At 47.1% G+C, this 23,334-nt stretch overlaps 2 protein-coding genes across 2 annotated transcripts; one reads left to right on the plus strand and one right to left on the minus strand.

Moving 5' to 3' along the window:
- The first annotated feature begins 7,427 nt into the window (after window positions 1–7,427).
- LOC1271912 (uncharacterized) lies at window positions 7,428–15,611 on the plus strand. The gene is made up of 5 exons (XM_061658830.1): window positions 7,428–7,991; window positions 13,897–14,076; window positions 14,151–14,358; window positions 14,441–14,732; window positions 14,820–15,611. Exons 1-5 carry the CDS (start codon window positions 7,929–7,931, stop codon window positions 14,995–14,997), a joined length of 921 nt encoding a protein of 306 aa, XP_061514814.1. The 5' UTR covers window positions 7,428–7,928; the 3' UTR covers window positions 14,998–15,611.
- Window positions 15,612–19,535: 3,924 nt separating this feature from the next.
- On the minus strand, window positions 19,536–23,334 carry LOC3289665 (cardio acceleratory peptide 2b). The gene is made up of 3 exons (XM_566030.4): window positions 22,957–23,334; window positions 20,928–21,077; window positions 19,536–20,848 (listed from the first exon to the last, which is right to left on the minus strand). The coding sequence occupies exons 1-3, from the start codon at window positions 23,045–23,047 to the stop codon at window positions 20,562–20,564; spliced, it is 528 nt and encodes a 175-aa protein (XP_566030.2). The 5' UTR covers window positions 23,048–23,334; the 3' UTR covers window positions 19,536–20,561.

Here is a 23,334-nt window from a genome sequence, read left to right on the forward strand (position 1 = left end):
GTATGTTCTCGGCAAGTTGTGTTGCCGAGTTTCGGTTCAAATATTTATTTAACTGATATTTCAGTTTTAAATGGTACTGATTTTCGGCTACTGGGATTTTTCAACTGACATATCAGCAAGAATCGAAAGAGCCGACGGATTTCGGCAGTATTTTTAACCGAGGTCGTGGAATATTTTTAAGTGTGTGGTGTAAACATTTTTCAAAAATCTAGAGATATTGTTAAATATAATTGTTGTTTTTACAAAACAAAACAAATAATATTACACAGTTGTGTTAGTGCTTTTGTAATGCAAAAGAATGGCTGTCAAAAATCTGTTCAAATACCTTGTAAATTTATCATGATTCCTACAACAGCCAAACATTATTGACTTACAGACAAAAGTAGGTGCAGTAAAGTCAAGTGCACACTGTCAAAATTTGATGCTCTAGGAGCCAAACAACTAGCGGCAATGACTGTAAACCATTTTTGTTTTCCTTTATTTTTATAGAGACTTTGAGCCAATTGGCCTCATTCGCCTCTTTCAATCAGTTGATTAATTCTGTACTTAAAATCTATCATTCTTCTATGCAAGCCATTTGTGACTTGCAGTTACCTTGTAACGGGTAGTCTCGGTTTATTTAAAGCTATCCATTGATTTTATTGTCTGTTGCAAATGTGGTTTTGGGTAGAGTTGTTTATAAAGGTTTGTGATAGAAAGGATAACCAGGGCTATTGCTCCTGCGGTGAAGTATGAGGTATGGTCTGGTAGTCGGAAGGCGCTATTGTCGATGCTGGAGTAGATTCCACAGCCAGAGGAACCGTTTTGTACTGATCCGTCTGTGAATATGAGATGGTGGTTATGGAATTTTGGCTAAACGAGTTCGGCCAAATGACAGTTAGCAATGACACTATTGCAACCAGCCCGAAGCTGATTTTTGATGGTCCAGTCTATTTGTGGTGGGCGGCAGTACCAGGGGCGACTACCGATTGGGATGAGTTTGGTGACTGAGGGGAGTGTTTGTTCTATTAGCGTGGTGAATTCGGCGCTTGCCCTTTGAATAAGCGCATCGGCCTTGATGTTTTTCTCCACCATCTGTCCTGCAGCTGCTACTATCTTGTCGGTGACGGTGTGGTCCAAGGGTTGAGGTCCACTTTCACACAGAAATGATGCTATGGGGCTCGTGACGAAAGCCCCAGTAGCACAGCGGATGGCGGTATGGTATAGTGGTCTTAGTGGACTTAGCAACGTGCCCATCATAGGTTCAAGCCCCGAATAGACCGTGCCCCCATATGTAGGACTTGACTATCCTGCTATGGTAATAATAAGTCACTGAAAGCCAAGCTCACTTCACTAGTGGGTACAGGCAGGCCTTGACCGACAACGGTTTTTGTGCCAAAGAAGAAGAAGAAGAAGAAGAAGAGTATTTTTGGTGACTCTGTAAACCATTGCTCAAAACTAATATCCAATGAAAGCTTGTTTGCATTGCATACCTTCAGGCGTTTGGAAAGGTGTATCGAGAACCAATGTTGGCCTTTTTGTTTCTGTTTCACCCGAAGGTCATTTCTAAAGCATTTTAAGGCCCAATTTCAATATAAGTGGGTCAAAAACACCGCGATTGGATCCAACACCAAGACAGGGTTTGATATGGTGACTAAAAATCAAAACAGATACAGGGTTTCCCACGATTTATTGGTTGGTTTCCATCAATTTTTGGTGGATTCCCATTTTTTTTTTATGCGTTCCCACGATTTTTTGGCCGTTTCCCAGAATGTTTTGGTCCAATTGTATTGATATCCAATCGGAAAATACCAATAAATTATGGGAACGAAACAAACAGCTATGGGATACGATCAAAAAATCGTGGGAACGCACCAAAAAATCATGGGAACTGACCAATAAATCGTGGGAAACCCTGTAATGCAAACGGTAGCAACACTCGGATCAGTATCGGATACTGTGAATCTGAAAACATTGCTTGTAATTGGGCAAGGAAAAGGATAATTACTGTATTGTTATTTCTCTTACTAGGAACAGATACCGAAGGACAGAAGAAGAGGAACAGATACCGAGAGCCAAACAACAACAACTGGAGCGATCCATCAATACAAACGCTTCGCGTAAAGGTTCTATTTTTTTTTTACCGGAAATGACCAAATTTCAAATTAGTTCTAGGAATGTAGACACACTGAAAGAAACCAAATCTTAGAAGTAAGCTTGGATTTGGGGAGCGTAAAACCTGGATCGGTAATTGCTGGATTTTGCTAATTCAAATGCACAACTGTAACAAGGTAAGGTGCTCGTCCAGCCTGTCGACGCAGCGTCTTTCGATGTCATTCAATTTGAAGCAAAACAACCCCATTCGTAGCCCAGCGTGTGACATTTATCGTTCCCGAGAAGGCTGTAGGCTATTTTTGTTCCCTGCCATCATTTTCCCGGAAGCTCCGGAGGTCCCCCGCAAGGACAAGGACATCTTACACGCGAGTGTCAAATTGGCCACATTTGTATGACTTCAGCCCGTGCTGCCGGTATGAATCGGCGTGCGGGACTCGTTGCCGTGATGCTGTGAAAAGGGTGCGAAGCAGTTGCCGGGATCGTAATTAATATTTCCAATTCACGTTCAGCGCAGACTTTTGATGGGTGAGTGCTACACACACACTCACACAACCTAATCATGGGACGAAATTAATTATTTCCCGCGCCGCTCGTGACAGGCGACTGAATGTGGGAGCGAGCAAATTTGCAACGCTTCATCGTCATGATGGCATCCTTACTTTACCGGCCTTAACATTAACTGGTTTATCGATGCTGATAAATAATGTATGAAAACGGTGATTGCGGCTAGCTTATGCATGATTTCCGCTCCGCTGGTAAAACGGAAAACCCCTGCCTTTCCGTCGCACGCGAAACCGGTTACCGCGTTGCCTGCGTTCGAGCCGCGGCGTCACGCTCGGTGCATCCGATGCGGGCGGCAGAAGGATTTCCCTTTTCATTGTCAAGCAAATCGGCGTACCTTCTGTCCATACGCTCGGTTTTACCATGTCCCCGCCGATGTGTGCAATGAGCCGTGCCCAGCAGGCGCTGCTTGTTCTGGCCGCTTCCAGGCACTCACGGTGAATGCTAATGAGTGTGTGGTCAGCGAGCGAGTCAGGTGAGTGTCGAACATGGTTGTCGTTCTGTTCGACGCATCTCCAGCACAGCACCGGAACTGGTTTTCTGTCGTTTGCGTTTTTTTTTTTTTTTTTGACTCACGCTCACCAGCGGCGGTGGCTGTGATAAGCGCTAAGCCGAACGCGATGAGTAACGGACTCGTGCGAGCGGGAGTGTTGTTAATGCGCACGATGGGCACGTACCAGCGCGTGAACAATTGCGGCCAAATGGAATTATTTAATTTCAACCAAAACATAGTTGAATGCAGCCGCTCGTTTTCTTCAGGGGAAACGTTTTTATGTTTGTTTGTTTGTTTTTTTGTTTATTGTGGTAATTAAAAAGAATTGTTTTTGTACGGAGGTTCGGCGCGTTTCAGTGAGTGAGGCTACATTGGGGAATGAATCATGGCATGGCATCATCGCATGCAAGCAACATTAGAACTAAAATTATGCTGCTGAGTCCATGCCCGGATTATCCAGGGATTATCCAAGTTGGGAAGCCTAACCAGTAGCTGGGGACTATTCCATTGGATAATTGCGTGTGCGACAGATAAAAACTTTTCTTTTCAATACTTATGCTCTAAATAAAATTTACTGACTCACAAAACTAACTAATAACACTAACAACGATACATATGTGTTATCTTCCATTCCGAAGTGTTGAAAACGAGCTGATTCAGCGCAATTGAGTGATTGAGCTTCGTTAATTGAGTTATTCAATGGTTAATTTAGGTAGAGGGTTTTTTCGGGTTTTTTTTAAATATACACACTTATCAACACAATCCATCACGGGACTCGAAGACCGTGTCTGACATTATTGGTCGGTCCCACCAACAAAGACGGATGACGACCAGAACTGAAACGACAATGCACCACCGAAATGCAATGCTCAAAGGAAAAGGCAACCTTGCTTGAATAGCGGCCGAACCAATTTATCAATTAAGAATATTATTGCGGGATAAAAATGTGCAAGAATGTAATCGTGCCCATAATCACGCCTCAATCTGGCCAGATGACAGCGCACGGGGCACGGGCAGAGTGTGCGCCCTGTAAAGTAGCAACATCCTCGGCACGCTGCTGCTTGTGAGCGGATTCTGCCGTTAAACTGTTCAAACCGATCGCGCTCGAAACCGCTGCTGTCCGGGGTGGCCACTCATCGAGATCTCAGGTGTTACAGTCGTGAAAGCGTTATAATTGGCCCGGTACAGGGGTTTTTTACCTGTTATAATCTGCTGTGGATGATAAATTTGTTTTTTGTTGCTGATAGACTATGGAAGTCTACAAGTATTTTTTTTTCTGATTTTCAGTTGGTAGCTCTTAGAACGTTATACCACGAAGCTGTTATTCAAACATTGACACCATCAAACCGGTTAGCTTCATTTGCCGCATTATAGCGGTTATTACGCACAGCCAAGAGCTACCTTTTCTGATTCCGAGTTCTGAAGACAATTGGAATCCGACTAGCCCGATGCGGTTTTGTTCCAAGCTTGGTTTCTATCGGCCAAACAGAATGCGTTCCTTAGAATATATGCCGAAAGTTGCAAACAAAGTCGGTAAAGTCCGGCCCGCGTGCCAAATGCGGCCCTTCTCAACATTCAATCCGGCCCGCGAAAGGTTTGACTGATTTTGAAAGATGGGAAGAAACTATACGTAAACAAATTACTGAATATCTTTTTGAATAAGTTTTCATACCGTCGTATTCTTTCAACTTTAATGAAAGTACTATGAAATGGCGGATTGTTCGGTATGTTCAAACTCGAGATCACTATTCCCGCAAAGTTTATATGAAAAAAATGCCTTTTTTCGGCAGGCTGTAGAAAAAAAAACCTAAGAGAGATAATTTCTTTATATGTACATCGTTTGAAAGGTAATTATTTAAGCTTACTTGCACAAATTAATCTCAGACTTTGCGAGTTGCCTTTCGTCAGTTATCCGGAATTTTCACCATGATGGACAAAGGCATCCTAAATTTTCTCCACAAAATTGTTAGCGAAAAGCGTTTCCATCATGTTGGTCTAGAAAAAATCTATGGAACACATGGGACGGATGTTGTAGCAGTTTGCGGACTAGGGTGCCATGTCGAAATTCTGCCGAAAATAACCTTAAAATGAACGCATTGAGTTTTGGCGCCATTGTTTGCCACTGCGAAGCCAGTGGACGCGATTTCTGCTTCCTGATATATGTGTTCATGTTTCCCAAGAGTCATGTACTGTTTGGTGGGTTTTTTATCGATCTCCCGGTTCAGATAACGCAGTTATGTAGCCACTTGTCTCTCTGTCTTCATTTTTTGCATCTTTTGAAACCACAAAAATGAACCCGGGCTTTCTTTCGATGCTTTGATTGTTGCCTAATAGTGCCAAGATGTTGGCGACCAAAACCGCCGAAGCGATCTTATGCGACGACAAACTTCTGCACGGAGTCGATTTAAGACGCTACGGGGTGTCATTTGCTGATCGCACACGCTTCTAAGTTGGTTGGTTCCAAGGTGGAATGTATAATGAGGTGTAGTTATAGCGCTTTTGGCGATCCCCCCCTGGGCTCCGATTTTGACAGATGGTTTTCCGCTTGTATATGTATTGATGGATTGTTTACGTTTTGCATGGTCAATATTTGGTGGAGATCAATTTGGGTGAATATTTTAGTTTATTAGAACACCCGATTTAAAATGGAAATTTTCCTTCGAGAACTTGAAGCGTTCGCCAAACGCGGAAAACTAACTGTCAGTTTTCTTCGTCGATTCTTCTTCCACCTAGCTGTCAAAACGGGCTTATAACTTGACCTGATATCTTTACGGTCCTTGGTTGGTTCACTTTTTTGGCCATCATGGTTAGAGTTTGACTGATAGAGGTGTCAAGGTGAGGTGAGTGATAGAGGTTGTCTGTTGTCTCATGGGATACTACTATTCAAAGTGCAATTAACAGTTTGTTAGTGCGGGTGAAGATAATCCCAAGATAAACCCATTAATTTGTCAATTTTGTTAATGCAACCGTTATATAATGTTAACATTGTTTCAACACGACAATAAGACACTTGGAATGAAGGAAATCGCACACGAAATTTTATATTGATGAGATACGCTAAAGCCTGGTTACAATACATTTATTTAAAGTTTTGCATGCGACTTTGCGACGGGAGAGCATTTAACTTTCGCAAACGCAATACATGCAATACAAAGTTTTAAATAAAGTGAAATAGCTCCATACATTTTCACACATGTTTATACATTTGATAATATACGGCGCATGTTTACTACATACTGAATGCATGTTGGCTTCGATATTTTTTCAGCCGTTGAGACTTTTGTAGTATTATCCCCAGGCATATTTCAATAGCGTCAATATTATACGTTATCACACGTACGACAGGATTTTTCATGTCAAAGCCCGCGTTTGAAGGATAAGCTTCATCTGAATATCGAAGTAGTTAGCCGTGAGCAATATGATGTAAAATGTCTATTTTTTATATCAACTACAGTGGATCCTCGGCGTGTGCGTTTAACCGGTGACTCCAGCGACTCGCCCGATGCACGTCGAAAACGATCGCGATGTGAAAAACTGTTTCCGATGCAATAAAAAGTAAATAAAAGCTACTTGCACGATCAAACCAATGCTAACAAAACAAATTATCGCTATCAGGTGGCACATTATGCACACATTGCACCAGTTACAGGGACTGTTTCTGGAGCATTCAAAGTTGCTCTAGGTATGAGAGAGTACGCTCAACGTTCCTCTTTAAATGGCACTTTTTTCTTGCAGTTATCTAATCCCGCCCAAGCCGCTATGGCATGGATCGCTGTTACCTCGTCCTTGTCCTTCATCATATTTCACATTCGCCGCATCATTTTCGTCGCGCCGAGCAGGTCGCTTCTGCAGTGAGTCAGCCGAAGACCGATGCTGAGCCGTTGGCGGCCGGCTAAGAATCTCCCATAAAGCGAAACCCAAAACGTACCAAATCTTGTCAAGCGATAAACAAAAACCCCATTATCAGTAAAGCACGTTTCCCAAAATTACATCACACGTGCAGGCCCCATTTAACCCCTTTCCGGTACCCTTTAAGGCTGATGACGCATCGGCCGACAAGAGTCAGAGGGCTCGCACGATTTTCTTAGTAGTGAGATGAGCACCCCTGCCCGAGAGCAGTTGTGACGAGCGCTGGAGAGCACGAGAGAGTGAGAGAGAGAGAGTGATAGATGGAGCGTAGGAGAGCGAGAGTACGATCGTCGTAAAGCACAGCCGCACCGATCGAGCGCTCGATCGACTGTTCGCTCTCTCACTCTCTCTCGGTCTCTGTTGTTAAAGTATTTAATCGTTGCAGGCGAATGCGTCGCTACTAGTAGATGCGCAGTGATCGGAGAGGTCGAAATCGAAGTCGAACGCCACCCCGTTCGCAGATCCCTCGCTCAAACCTGGTGCGGTGGTAGGGGGGACCGTTGTGTGGTAGAAAATTGAGGCGGGTTACGGGTTTTTTTTTTGCGCGCGCGCGCCCTAGCCCAACGTTCCGGTAATTTCCAACGCGTTCGCCAATCATCGTGCGTGTGCCAGGTTACGCGATACAGATTGGTGTGTGTGTGTGTGTGTGTAGTGCTTAGTGTCTCTCCGTGGGTGAAAGTGTGCCCTCTGTTTGCTCAAAACAATAACAACAGAAAGAAAAAAGAAAGAAGCAGCAGCAACGCGTACAGGGTGAAGGTCACGCGATACAGCCCCAACCACCAGGAGTGGAGCGAAAGTTCAAGCGGCTACCCCTTTCCGAGCACCCGCTCGGCACAACCGCGATCAACCAGCGCCGAAAAGCCCGTCGACGATGGGTCGCCATCACCTCAACCTGGGGCTGCTCCTGCTTACCTTCCAGCTGGGCATCGTGTCGGTAAGAGCGGGCGCTTGTGTTTCACTAGTGCGTTGTCGTTGTTGTGGTCGTGGTCCCAGATGAGATCACGGTGGCGCGATATCAATTTCGCCGATCGCATTTGACAGATGGTCGCGAGCGACAACGTTTGCTACCATGCGGAACCGGCGGAACAGGGACAATCCCGACGGTGGTGCGTGGATAGAAAGATGTGCACGAGCTAATGTGGAGCAGCTGCCCAAAATCGGTGCCCGGATCGCGAACGGTTGTCATATGGACCCGGTTGCTCAACGCAAAAAGTGACAGCCACAGCGAACGCGTTTGGTTTTTGGCAACAGTGGATGACGTCACGCCGGTGTCGCGAGCGCGTTGCGTAGGTGTGCCGTGCAGCGTTTTTGTTGTTGTTGTTGTTGTTGTTGGTTTGTTGTTTCTCGAACACGAAGCGCGGTTGGGCACGGGGAAGGCTCGCTTTTGTTTACACATATGGTGCGGCCCGTTGAACGGCACTAGTGTTGGGAATCTCGCTCAAACAAAGGAACGGAACGGGGAACTAGTTCAGCGTTGCAAAGGAACGGAACGTGTCGCTTGGGTGCAGCTTCTTTTTCTTGCTCTGCTTTGACGTAAACAACCGTTGTCGGTCAAGGCCTGCCTGTACCGCTGCTAGTGGGCCTGGCTTTCGGTGACTCATTGATTACGATTAGCAGGATAGTTAGTGCCGAGAATGAGGGGTCTGAGCCCATGGCGCGCATGTTGTTCAGTGGTGCGAGCAGTAAAGTCTTTACCACGAAACCGACTAAATGTGTCAAATAAACTAATTATTTTGAACACATTCTTATTTTCCCACACATCGTTCACTGGTACAGCCTGGCACAAAAACGAAAGAGCTGTCACCCGGCCGTGGGAGCCGCAGTAAACATCCCAAAACATTTTAGTTGATTTTACTTATTTATCACGTTTTATTGTAACTCCGCGGCAGGATTTCTTTTGTTTACAATGTAAACAGATGTATGCCATTCGTAAACAGCTCAAAATGTGGGTTTTTTTTAGTTAACAGCATCGGTAACACTACGAAACTGTTTACACCGGCTACCATGACAGCTCCACAGTATGTTTGCCAAATTCCCGGAGCGGAACGATTTTGTGCATCGAAAAGAACGGAACGGTTTTTTTTACTAGGTTCGATTCAGAACGGCCAACACTAAAATGAACCCAACTGGCCTGGGTTGGCCATTTACATTTTCACGTGCTCTCTGTCTCTCCCTCTCTCTCTCTTTCACTGTGGATTCATCTCATCGTATCACCTTTGGCACAGCTGATAGAGAGTGGAGAGATGCGTGTCCGAACCCTTCCAGTGATCGATCGAACCCATCCCACATTGGGTCAGTAGTGAAGGAGAAATAAGAAGAAAAAAACGCACCGGCCGGTACGCGCTTTGCAGGGGACTGGCCCGCGCCGCAACATTCATCCTAACACACACACACACACACACACTGATTAGCGCTGTATACAGCTGTTCCGTGTACGATCGCGAAAAAACCTGGAGCCAAACAATCTGCTCGCCTTCCCACGCCGCTCGCTGTGCGAGTGTGCGAGCGGGACAGACCGGGGCCGGTTCATCACCGCGCTCGCTCGCTCATCCGAACCGATCCGATCGATCCGGACCCGATCGAGAGTGCGCGCGCGCTCGCGATGTACCCTGTGTGTGTGTGTGGCGGGAGAATGTAAAGCAAATGTAAACGAAACAAAATAGAAGCAAAAAACAAAAGCACTCGCCAATATGACGCAACAACGGACCAGGCGAGCACGCTACTAGAGACTGGCAGAATAACCGGACCTCAACGGTGCACGATTCGCTGCACTCGCCAAATCGCAGACCGCAGACAGTTCGCACCTTCGCACTGTGATGCGAGGCAGAGCACTTGCAGCAGCACTTGGAGCATGTGAAATTGGGGCGAAAAGGCGACATGAGTCACGGTGCTTGCGGGATAGTGTTCTTTTTTTGTTTGTTTGCGCGAAGTTGTCGCCTTTTCATTAGCCGTTAAAGCGGAAGCACCTAGCAGTAGAGCCTAGAATGAAGCCATTTGGAAAGTGCCTACCGTAAAGATTGGAAAATATTCATCACTCAGGCTCGCCGCGGGGGCATCGGAAGCGTGCCGTAAACTTTTTAGTAGTTGTTAAAACACTCTCCGACGCCGACGGGCTTTAATGGCGGTGCTGTTAAAGTAGGTGCCATGCCGATACCCTACCGCACCCGAGTAGGTGCCATGCCGAAAACAAAATCTTCCCCCGCCCGATCTGACTCCCCCTTTAGCGTGAGCATACACCGCGCAAACAAATTCGTCGGACTTTCCAAGTCTTTCGCAACACCCTACGAACTTGTGGGGGGGGAGTGAACATATCTTTACAAAAAAACGGAAGAATATTAACGACCCACTTGGTGGGGTACCAAAACGGATGGTAATGGGAGTCGCGACCAGTTCCGGTATCTATTTCGAGACCTCTCTTGTTCTCTTGCACTCTCTCTCTCTCTCTCTCTCTCTCTCTCTCTCTCCGGTGGCCACCTTCCAGGCCTTTGTGTTCCGGATATGTACGTATCGAAAAAAAGGCGGAATAGCGTACATCACTTCCGCATCAGCAACACACACAGACAAGTATGAAATAAGCCCGGGTACCCATCAGGGGTTCGGGAAATCCCAGCGAAACATCAGCACCGATATATGTTGATGGATGTGCACGCGCCACAACGCTCCCCTCTCTCTGCCATTCCTCTCCTCTCTCTCTCTCCCTCTCTCTTCTTTTCCTTAAACACCTGTGGGCCCGGATGTGTGTTGATGTTGATGTGAAGCTAGAATTTGTATGGTGGTTCTGCTCTGTGCTGTTGTTGTTGCTGGCAAGAGTGCTCTCTCCCTATTGAATGTGGTTCTGGTGAAAACAGGTTGCGCCTTTGTGTTCTGTGCTGCTGCTACTAGCTATTCCGGTCGTCTGTGTGTATGTATTACTTAGGGGATAATTGGCGGTGCGCGACTCGCCGGGGGAATAAAGGACGGGGAAATTTCAATTGAGTGAGATGATTGGCTGGAGTCATCATCCTCCCATACACACACACACACATCTTGGCAAGCTGCTTTTTTACTACCCTCAACACTAGAGAGAGCTCTCCACCGGGTAGGTGTATATCTTTAGATAAACAGCCGAACATGGGATGACGTCAGTGAAAGACACACAGCCGTATTTTTTGAGTCTATTATTAAAAGGGCGTAACACAACAACAACAACACACCTTTTTGTCTAGGATCTGTGAATGATACTACTTCATGAAAGGAAGAATTTCCAATCTAAAGTGGACCCTACCGTGTGCCGATTTGAACCCACAACGGGGGCGGGACCCGAAGACCGTTGTGCTGTGTTGTCGCAACGCCTTGACGACTGTACCACGGCGCCGGGTCAATCGCAGCAGGTTATTGAACGTTGAGGTTCATCAATTAAAACACTCTCGCCGCATTTTGCGCGTCAATATAGATTACGTCTCCATTAGGGAGCTTGATGTCCATTTTACATATGTCTCTATCAATTCATTGAACCACTCCCGATGCTGGGGAGTGCTTTCATTTAGCAAGAAGAATGCGCTGCTACCAAACGGTCCCGCGGGGGTGTGATCATGTGAGCCAGGCAGTGCCTTGCCGCAAAACTTGCGAATGTAGAAATCATATTCCATTCACTGCCTGCTCCGCCAGTGCTTGCGGTATAAGTAGTTGACCATCGGTGAACCATAACGTTCACCACCCCCTCATCGCCCGTGGATGCAGAAAGATGAAAAAAAATAGACAATCTGGATAATCGCTCGAGCCTCGTTTGCATAAACATGCAGCTACCGCAGTGCGAAAGTGCAAGCAAGAGGCGAACACGAAACCTGCCCCCACTTGAACGCGGAGCGCACCGGTCAAGGAGCAAGGAACCGGGCAGAAGCTGCAAACGATGGAAACAGCAGCCGGCTGCTTCACCATTGCGAAGATTGCGCGAACAGAACAGCACCAAACAAACCTGCCAGGCCCGGCTCCATCACCTCAAACCATGACCTAGCGCAAGGGCTCAAGGGCGGAAATTTAGAAGCTAAGCCCGCTCCATCCCACTCTACCCGGCTTGTGTTTATTCAATGAGCGAAACTCGCCGGGCCCGTTTAAAATGCGATAGCATCATCTCCCGTATGCAACAGCGTGTAGCGCTGCCGCCCTTTCGGACGTGGAGTGGGCCATTCAGCGCAACGAGGAAGACGAACTCGGCGATGATGGCGACCCCGAGCAGTGCGAGTTGGATGAGCTTTTGGCTATTTTTAGTACCCCTTCAGGTGCACGAATTTATGCACTCGCCAAGCGCTACGCTGAATTCTGGGACTCTCGCTGCTTCGTTCAATCACATTACCGTCTGGGTGATGAGGGTTTCTGTTCTTCTTGCTTTCTTCCACTGGCTTCTACCCGGAACAGGAGCAAAATGGGATGCCCATCAGCCCACGGATGCAAAAGGTGAAACGAACACTCCGAAATCCGTTGCCCATTGGTGTCCAATGTGGTGTGTGTGTGTGGTCTTACCAGAAATTGAATCAGCACACCTGCATCTCTAGGACGTACTCCAACATTTTTCCTTTGCTCCAATTCCGACCATTGCTCGCCCTGGGTTTGTTGGTAGGTTTCCATGCTGGCGACTCTTCTGGGACACGACACTAAGCAAATTATTAATCAATAGGGAAGCAAATAGTTGTACAGCGACCGGGAGCGAGCGGAGGCTTAAATTTCAATTAACCGCAAACCGCCGGCGCACGGTACACGAGCACCGGCGACTTTTAACGGACGCTTAGGGGAGCAGCGAAGCAAACGAAGAGTTTCGAACATTATCGGTCGTTTGCGGGAAAACTCCAAACACTGTGGCACACTATGGCAGCTGCAGAAGGGCTCGACACACACACACACAGACATAGACAGAGGGCTACCACGAAGACCTTCAAAGCTGCCTGTGCTTTCGGTACATAGCACAAAAAAATGCCACGCCGGAACGGGAACGTACGCTCCGGCGGTAGTCATCGATAGTGAACTTTGACATTTTTCCAAACTTTTCACACAAAACTACCACCAGGCGCAATGCCGATATATAGCGGGCCAGATGCACCTGGTTGGAGGTTGAGAACAGGTGGAAGGACCGGTTTTTAACGGGTCCGGAGGTCGAAAGTGGAGCATGAGTTCCGCAATGACCTGCGAGTCTGGGAACCTGGATAACGCATTCCTAATCAGGCCCGGAAGTCATCTTTGGTTTGTGTGTGTGTGTGTGTGTGTGTGTGTGTGTGTGTGTGTGTGTGTGTGTGAGTGTGTGTGTGTGTGTGTGTGTGTGAGTGTGTGTGTGTGTGTGTGTGTGTGTGTGTGTGTGTGTGTGTGTGTGTGTGTGTGTGTGTGTGTGTGTGTGTGTGTGTGTGTGTGTGTGTGTGTGTGTGTGTGTGTGTGTGTGTGTGTGTGTGTGTGTGTGTGTGTGTGTGTGTGTGTGTGTGTGTGTGTGTGTGTGTGTGTGTGTGTGTGTGTGTGTGTGTGTGTGTGTGTGTGTGTGTGTGTGTGTGTGTGTGTGTGTGTGTGTGTGTGTGTGTGTGTGTGTGTGTGTGTGTGTTTGTGTGTGTGTGTGTGTGTGTGTGTGTGTGTGTGTGTGTGTGTTTGGTGAACATTCCCGCTCTCATCATTTGTTATTCATCCGCAGTGCCAAAGGGTACCGAACGGACGTTATTGCATGTGTTTTGTACCTACTTCGGTATAATGCAGCGCAGCTGATAAGCTTCGCCTGGCTGCTTGTTTTAGCGTGCGTTTCGATCTGTCTAGTACCGCCAAAATTGTGCTTTACCTACTGCCTGTTGACTCGTTCTACTTCCTCTCTTCTGCCTCTGCCAACACAGCTCCACGCCAGCCCGCAGTCGTACGTGCCGCTGATACGCGATCGCGCAATCCGCGACGACGACATGAACGCCAACATCGAGCGCATCTTCCGAAAGGACTTTGGCAAACCGGCGCAAACGGCAAAGGACGGGCAGAGCGACGAGGTGGAACCGTCGCCGACCGAGCTCGTCGCACGGGCGGTAAGTAGGGCGGAACAAACGAAAAAAAAAAAGAAAGTGTAAAGACCTTCCCCTTTTGATGTTTTTTTTTGCAGCACCCGAGCGGCGGCAGCACGCGCTCGAAGCAACCGATCGACAAGAACGAGAACAGCCCGCTGCTGTACGTGGTGCGCGACGCCGAGGGCAAGCTGGTGCCCAAGTTTGCCGACCCGCCGAAGGTGCCCGTGCCGGTGCAGCCGGCCGCACAGGAGCAGCAGTCCACCGACAAACCGTTCGAGGAGGGCGACAACTACTTTCTGAAGCGTATGGCGGATCGTGGTAGCCTGCCTTTGGGTTCTTCTTTTTTAACCTTTTTTCTCGTTTTTGTTTATTATTATTTATGCAGTCAATGAGCTCTTTACGAACGAGCCGGGAAAGATCACGTTCGAGAATGGGTCCTACCCGCCGCACTATCCGCGCGCCACGATCGACAAAATTCTGCAGAAGAATATGGACAAGTACGCGGACCTGTTCGAGGGAAGCATCAAGCGCGAGCCGCTCTCCACGCGCGTCGACAGCGAGGGCGACAAGTATCTGTGCAACTCGATCGCGCACACCGAATATCCGACCAAGGTGAACGACTACATGATCGTCAACATGGAGAACTTCTTTCAGTCCATCTCGTACGAAACGTGCAGGTATGGGGTTTCGGGCTACGACATGCGACCGCACGGGCAGCTGCCAAAACACTAATTATTATTATTTTTGTTTTTGCTTGGCTGCAGCAATGTGGGCGGCAGATGCAGCAACAGCCACACCGGCCACGGGTACGAGCTGAAGTGCCAGCAGACGTACCGGACGCACAAGCTGTTCAGCGTGGCGCCGAACGCGAACAAGTTCGATCTGGTCGAGGTGACGTTCCCGTCCTGCTGCAAGTGTACGCACGTCCGGGTCGCACCGTAATGATCCCCACCCATAGAGGAGACGGAGAGAAACAGAGAGAGAGAGAGAGAGTGAAAGGAGAAGAAAAGAAAAAAAATGCCATAACACGGGACGTGTGTGTGCGCGCGCCACATTGCCCCTCGTATCGTAGAATTAGTTGAGCGCGTTTTACATGTACGCGCCGGACACTCGGTTCGGACATTCCGGCCTTGACTTGCTGGTTAATTGTATCCTTTCGTTTAGCGGTTACTACTGTAAATTACTAATACTACTATTACTACTACTACTACTACTACTACCACACACATTCACACCCACTCACGGAAACAATGAGTGCTCTCGAAACGGACTCGCATCCACGCTTCGCTCGACCGAAGCATTTGTAATTGGGCAACGGGCAACGAAAATAACCCCCCCCCCCCCCCCCCCCCCGGGACCACTCCGGTCCATCAAAGACAGCCCGAACCACCCAGTGACACAGGCATTTAGCAGCGCAAACCCGGGCGCAATGCGATTTTAGGCTTAGTGACGCGCGACTACCAAGTTTTGTTTTTTTTTTTTTTTGTTTTTCTTAGTGCATGCCAAATATATAGCAAACTCTGTGTTTTTATGTACTTTTGTCCAACGACAACAAACAAGAGCGTGCGTTTTGTACTTCTACGCCGAAATATCTCCTCAACGGGAGGCTGCACAACCTGTTGCGCACCGCGTATTGGTTGTATTGGGACCGCGGTTTGCAGCGGCAGTTTCGTTTGAAATCATTAGCCCACGAACGTGGTGCGCTAATGATCCGCGACTTGATTGGCGGGAAGGGGACCGCAATAGACTACGCGACCTGCCCCGTTACAACTCCTTTGCATAAAGACTGGGACTGAGTATCCGTTCCCCGCAAAAGCCAGCCCGACGAATCCTTTCCCTTCCTGCGCGGTGGTGTGTGGCTTTAGTGCTGCGAACTTACGGGCGCGTATCGCGCTGAGCCTGGGACCGAGCGTCCGCCGTCCGGTGCGACATCTGGTGCGTGCGGAAGCTGCAGACCCACTGGAGTGGCTGCACTTGCCGAAACATCCGAATCACGGTCCGAAGGCAGCGGCGGATACCCAGGGCGCATGTCCTGTCCACATTCAAATTGCGAGAAAGGATACACCGGCTGTCGTCCGCGGCAGATGCTCGTAGATGCTGTCAGTTATTGCTATAAAGCAAAATTATGGCAACACATACTTAGATGGTGGCACTTGCTTTCCCGCATCGAGCAATTTATGGAAAACTAGCGCCAGCGGTAGGCTTTACTTTCACTCCAAGGCTTGTCGCTGCACAGGTCTGCACATGATCGTGCCTTACTTGGAACTGGCAACGGAACGGAACGGATGGGTCCGGTACGTTCGGTTGAAAGTTTTGTTTTGAATGCGATGAGTCGGGAGTGGACTTCAAATGGCAATACACTGACTCAGTACCAACGGTTTGCTATGCGATTAGCGGGGGGGGGGGGGGGGGAGCGTTGACTAATGGTTCTGAAAGAAGAGCATTCAATGTACGTTACAGTTCGCCAGTACAACCGTTCCGACCGAACCTGCCATTCCAGTCGAACCTGCTGTTCCGGTCGAACCTGCCGTTCATATCGAACCTGCCGTTCAGATTGAACCTGCCATTCAGATTGAACTTACTGTTCCAACCGAACCTACCATTCCAACCGAACCTACCATTCCAACCGAACCTACCATTCCAACCGAACCTACCATTCCAACCGAACCTACCGTTCCAACCGATCCTATCGTTCCAAGCGAACCTACCGATCCAACCGAACCTACTGTTCCAACCGTACCTACCGTTGCTACCGAACCTACCGTTGCAACCGATCCTATCGTTACAACCGAACCTACCGTTCAAACCGTACCTACCGTTCCAACCGAACCTACCGTTCCAACCGAACCTACCGTTCCAACCGAACCTACCGTTCCAACTGAACCTACCGTTCCATCCGAACCTACCGTTTCAACCGAACCTACCGGTCCAACCGAACCTACCGTTCCGATTGAACCTAGCGCTCTAACTGAACCTACTGGTCCTACGGAAGCTACCACTTGGATCAGCTACAACTGAACCTCCTAAGTTCAAAATGTTTAACCTAGTTGCGATCGTTCCGTTTGACGTTCGTTCGTTCGTTCAAAGATGAATCGAAACGCTTGCAGCATGCTGTACAGGCGTGCAGATTTTTTTTGTTTTATCTTGGTATCTGGCCAATGATCTGTCGGTTCAAAATGTTCGTTACAAGTTTGAACCAACCAGAGCATCGGCATCGCACCAGCAAAATGGCAGCTCTATTTATGTTTGCCACCAGTATGCGCTGCTAGCGATGGATTAGGGAACTGGATGAATGTTGGCTTGTTACGTAACAAAATTAAACAAAATCACACAAATATTATGAATGACCAGACAAACTGTATGTTAGAGTGCTGTGGCAGGATTAAGAAATGTATTCTGTTTATTTGCAAAACATTATATTATTGCTATTTTGTAAAAATACTTTAAAATTGTGTGCAGGTGGTCTCTGAGACGCGATACCTCTTATAAGCGGATTCGGAGAATCTTGGTTTTCTAAAATTTCCAGTTCCCTAAGCTAATTGTACTTTTGTGACACATCAATGGTACAATGTAAAATTGATAAATTTTTTATGGAGTTTTTTAAATTATTTTTATGGTTACAAAACTATAATCTTGAAACAGAACCATACCGAATGATTCTTTTCGAACCATTTTAAAGAAAATTGCACGAACATTTGTAGGTTTTGGCTGGAATCCGCAAATTCAACACATGTGGAAAGTCAAAATACGCTGGTTCTTCTCGGTATGCGATGATTCGATGAAGACGAAGACGGCGATGATTCATCTGGTTCATTACCTCAAGTCCTAGGTAATAAATTCCACAATACAAATCTTTGAATTATCTGTCAGGCTCAGTTGTCCTTCCGTTGAATTATTTGGGGCGAGTTTGCTTAACCAGCCCAAGACGCATAAACCATGACGCTAATGGTTAAGCTTACCAAATTTCGTGAGATAGATTTCTCGGACAAAATGTAACATATCTCACATTTTCCGTACAAGACACTCGCTTGGAGATGCGGTAGATATTGATAACTGATTTTCAATGGCTTTTGCAGGAATTATTTCGTCTTCTACGTTTGGAATTTTGCAAACGGGAGATCGATTGCCACAGTACAGCTTTATCCATCGCTAGCTCAGCATGGCTCATACCAACATTTAACAGCCCCTTTTTTCTAAGCCGATCGACTCAATGACATAATGCACACACCGGATGAACAATCTCATAGTGTTTTTTTTTTTTTTTGTCACTGAGATCCAACCTCATAACATAAACAAAATTAAAACAAAAAGCAAGCAATAACTGCTTGATAGCCTGGACGTACCTTAGGGGAGATGAGATGCGACGAGTCGAATGCTTGGCGAAAATCATAACGACACGCCAAGCCCTGCTCTCAACTTGCATGTTGACTGTGTACTGCTTACGGAAATGGCTTCTCGAGTTACTGTTGCTGACGATGATTCCTCTTTTGCTCAGTTGAAAAATAGACGATGGGTCTTAGGGTCGCTCTGAACACACAGACCGAATCTTTGTTGAACTCGTCATTTTGTGTTGATGTGCTACTTCTAAATCAGTTTTGATGGAATTTGGGATACCGTAAGTCATCGTTGGTCCATGCTCCGTATTGTTGATAAGCGTTTGAAGACAACGGATACCCGTGGAGCACATATTCACATGTTTCAGAAATGCTTAAGCCAGCGCAGGAAACTGGCTCTTAAAAAAAAAAGATTTTTTCTAATGCGACCTCTGGCGTCTTTTCTAATGCGCAGATTCAGTATGGAATCGGAGGACCAATAGAGCACGATAGAGAAAACCAGCCACTGATCCAACATTTCAAATTCATGCAAACAGTAGCTGCTTTTAAAAAGGGAAGCTTTTTTGAGGAAATAGCTGCGAGACTTTAACTTACGATTTTCAAACTTTCGTCTGATAGCTTGAAATACGAAAGCTTTTCCAGTAGTATTTGGAGGGTACAATATAGAAATTTTCAATAAAACTTGCACAAAGGAAGCTTGGGAAAGTTCCTAAGCGTACCATTGAAAAGCTTTCTGTCAGCTGTCAGAAACTTGCTAAGGAAAGTTTGCGAAATGCTTGAAAAATTGGAAACAATTACTGATGGGTTCAATTAATGTACTTTCCAAATGATTGAAGAGCTTACAATAATTCATTAGAAAACATTTGAAATCATGTTTAGAATCGGCGAATTCAAACAAGATTTCGTTCAGCAACAACAGTAGAAAATATCTCCTCAGGAAGGCTCGGACGACTCTAACGGTTCTAACGGACAAATGACTTCGACGACTCATCATTGCTCTGGGTATGATTTAGCTGTAAACGGAGCCGCCCTAGTTGTATTCGGAACTCGGTTCAAAGTGATGAAGTTGGACATCCCAAGCAACAACGATTTGTTTGTAAAAAAGATGTTACATTTCAGAAATTAAAAGCAAACACCAAGTAAGAGTTGATTTCAGTGCCATTTTTAATTTTGTCTAGAATTGTGTGTTTTTTTTTTATTTGATTTGGTTGTGTTAGTTTATTTTTTCCATTATTTACAACAACAATGTCCCATAGTTGAACAACGGTTTTATCGGTGTGTTTTGTGTCGTTTTTTTGTCGATTTTCTTGTCTGCCATCTGCAGTTTGCTGTTAGCTAGTAATAATACAATTTGCCTTTTTTTTTCTTCTTCTTGCTATATCCATCATTTTGCCATTACTGTTGATGCAACTACAACACACTAGACTCTCATACTGAAGACTCCCGTCGGGTTGAGACCATCTAGTGTGTCTATTGGTGGATAACTTAAAGTAAACCAGGCCTACCAGGTCAACGCCGGTCGCTCGGTTAATGTCGGTACAGCAGTACAGGGTCGGTGAGGCGTCGGTGAGCGCGCTGCGAGCGTGGAAAACAACGTCAGGCAACTGGGGGAATCGGGCTGCACCAGCAGGCCCATTCCTTCAGCTGCCCGCCAGCCTGCATCGTTATTTCCCATCGCAGATTTGTACTCTCCCGAGCCCCGAGGACCCGCTCGAATTCAGGATGGTGCGGTCCAATAGTAGCCCAGAGCTTGCTCCAGACATTGCAGATTTTATGAGGGTAACATAATGGACTTGGAATTTGGATGATTGGGAAACTAGTTACATTAACGAAAGAACTTTTTTGGTCAAGTCCTGCCTAAGTGTCATACTGTAGCTTCCTTCAAGCACGTTCAGGAGTAGTAGTAACAGAACAACAAAACGTATCTTTAAATGTAACACTCAGCAACATCTGAGGACAGTGAACATTGAGGACAATATCTTAGCCCTTTGCTTTGGTTGGGTTGTAGCCTAAGGATTACTTTGTTTCTTTCCACTTCATCTCTCTATCCAAGGAAACATCAACAGGGAACAGTGTTCAGCTACACACACACACACACGTGAAACAGTGGAACCGGAAATAGCGGAGGGTGCTGGTGAATGCGTACAGATGGCAGAAGTCCACAGGTGACGCTTACAGCTGTTCCGCCTTAAGCTGCTGCTGCTGCTCGCTGCTACCGCTCGCTGCGGCGGCACCGAAGCGGCTCCGTTTTCCCAGCCGCGGTCCGAACCACATGGCGCTATTGGCACCCGTGCCACCGGCCCGCTTCACGACGCTCTGCTGCTGCTGCTGCTGCTGGAGGTTGCGGGCCGCCTGCCAGTAACGGGCGGCCGCCATTGCCAGCTCCGATTTGCCCGAGCGGCCGACGCGAGGGAACGGCACCAGTCCCTGGCGCTTCATCTCCTTCATCGGGTAGTCTTCTGGCAGGGGTAAACAGAAAAGGAACGCAGCAGGCTATGGTCACAACTCCCAAAGGATGGCCGTGCACCGCTCTCTTACCGTAGTCGTCGGCAGTCTCCAGCGGCAGCATGGCGGACGACTCCCAGTCGAGGTTCAGCTCCGGATCGCTGCGGCCGACGCGCGGAAACGCAAACAGTCCGACGGTGGGGCCCCGCTTGCTCACCCGTCCCACCGACTCAAACTCGGGCGCTACCATGGGGGAAAAAACAACACACACACACACACGCACACAACATTCAGATTACATAATGGCGATAAAGGGGGGGGAAGGCGCCGGAGCGCCATCGGCGATTCTACACGTTTTGCGTGCGGAAAGTGCTAATTGATAACGACCGGTTACGCCTTTGCTGTTGCTGCCTGGGGCTGGTTTGTTGGACCCGTTGCGGCAGAACGCACTGTTCTGCCATCTTTCTGCCCGCGGCGGTGGCTTTGAACAGGCTCATTTGCCATTTGCCACCACCATTAGGCATCACCGCACATGCAACAGTCCGCCTTTTGCCCGCCCGGAACGGCCCGGTTGCAGCTGAATGTGTCGTAGAATTAATCTCGTGTCATATCACTCCCATCACCTACTCCTTCGTACACCAGTTCCCCATGCAGCGGGAGTATTTACGATATTTAAGCCAAACCTGGAAGGCAAATCCGGGCCGTGGATTCACCACGACTAGGTGCTTGTGGCAATAATCTTCTACTCGTTCGCTGAAACGTTCGTCACTTAAAGTTGATGTGCACAGTGAATGGATTCTAAACTTTGCCACAGAAACGCTCTAGTTGCTTTTCGGGCTCAATATTTGTATGATATTTTCAATGTCTCCTGTGTGAGGTTGAAACCCTTTGTTTTGCTAAATCGATTATCCTATGCCTTACTTTCGCTTACGCAATTTTATCACTTTGACTTTTAAAGCAAAACAGAGAATGTGCCTAAAAGTGTACCAGCTGTTTCAGATACGAATGGAAATGTCAGTAACATTTAGTTGAAGGCCTCAAAATTATATGTATTCAAAGGAAATGATTCTATTTACAGCTTTCTATGTTAGTTCCCAGAAAACTGGACATTTGATGGTCATGAATGTGTGGCGGCAATGTAAAGGGACTTCAACTGTGATTTTTATTCAAATTAAAAGGAACTTTATTGGAAGAAGCGACCGACAATTCATTTCTTTTAATGTTTCCATATGGGCAAAAACAAGATCGTGAGAGATATATATAATCTATAAATATAACTTCGTATTGATAACTGATACAAAGCCTACAAATCGTAACAAGCTATTATAGATCAACTCCGCATCACCCTTGCGGTCATAATTTGAACACACCAAATATTATTGATCTTGCAGGACTAAATTTAACTGTTTCAAATTATTCATGAAAAAGCACACTATCTGAATTTTGTGACACTTTACAATTGTAGAGCATTGTTTTTGCATCTTTAATCACAATTATTATTAACGAATAATATTAATGTAATTTTAAACTGTATCAATCATGACAGAATTTCAAAGATTTGAACCAAGGCCGGTTAGATTGCGTGCTTCGTACGCTAACAATGAGACTAAAGCGGCCGCTCCGTTTCAATACGTTAGTGCTCAACCAAGTGCTCCCGGGCAAGCCGTTATTAATTCGATTAATAACGTTCCCACTAAAATCAATCAGTTTCTACGAGTCGATAGCGAACGAACTGCAACTACAATCGACTTGCATGGCATCCAATCTAAAAAAAACGGATTTTTCATTTTCACACTTTCCTTTTTAATCGACACAGCCCGCTGGCTGCCGTCCCAAATTCGATTACCATTACTCCTGTGCCCGCGCATAATTTGTTTTCTTTTTATTATCACCCACTTTCCACCCGACGACGCACACACACACACACACCCAGTGCCCACACGAAGATCCCAAGATCTTCGAAAAGCCATACTTTATCGGGCCGAAGATAACCCGTGTAACCCCCAGCTCCCGTTCCCCAAAAACACAGGCACGTTGGGCAAACAGTCGTTAAGCTGGCCCTGGTGCAGCGCCGACAGTCCTTGGCGGGAGTGGACTCGGCTCCCCTCAACCTACTACTTACCTTCCGCGCCGGCAAGATGTACGGTGACACCCAGCAGTACCAGCGCGAGCGCTACACACACCGGCGGTTTCGCTTGCGAGCCGGCCAACATTATCGCGGACAAGAGATCGGAGCGTGCACGACCTGTGCCACCGGCAAGCAACGGAGCAAATACCTGCACAACTGCACTGTTAACACACACTAACACACACACACTCGTTGGTATTTCGTGAGATTGGAGATTTCGGGGAGTTTCCCTGTTGGCAGCAGTGCTGGTGTTTAGTACGCGATGATCGAGCACGGGGTTGAATGATGTGGGTATGGGTGTCCTTACGCGGAACGATCCTCCTGCTGCACTGGCTGGCTGCGGTTCGTGCTGTGACGAGCTGGTTGGCCGGC

This window comes from Anopheles gambiae, chromosome X, assembly GCF_943734735.2.
Source record: "Anopheles gambiae chromosome X, idAnoGambNW_F1_1, whole genome shotgun sequence".
Classification (NCBI taxonomy): Eukaryota; Metazoa; Arthropoda; class Insecta; order Diptera; family Culicidae; genus Anopheles; species Anopheles gambiae.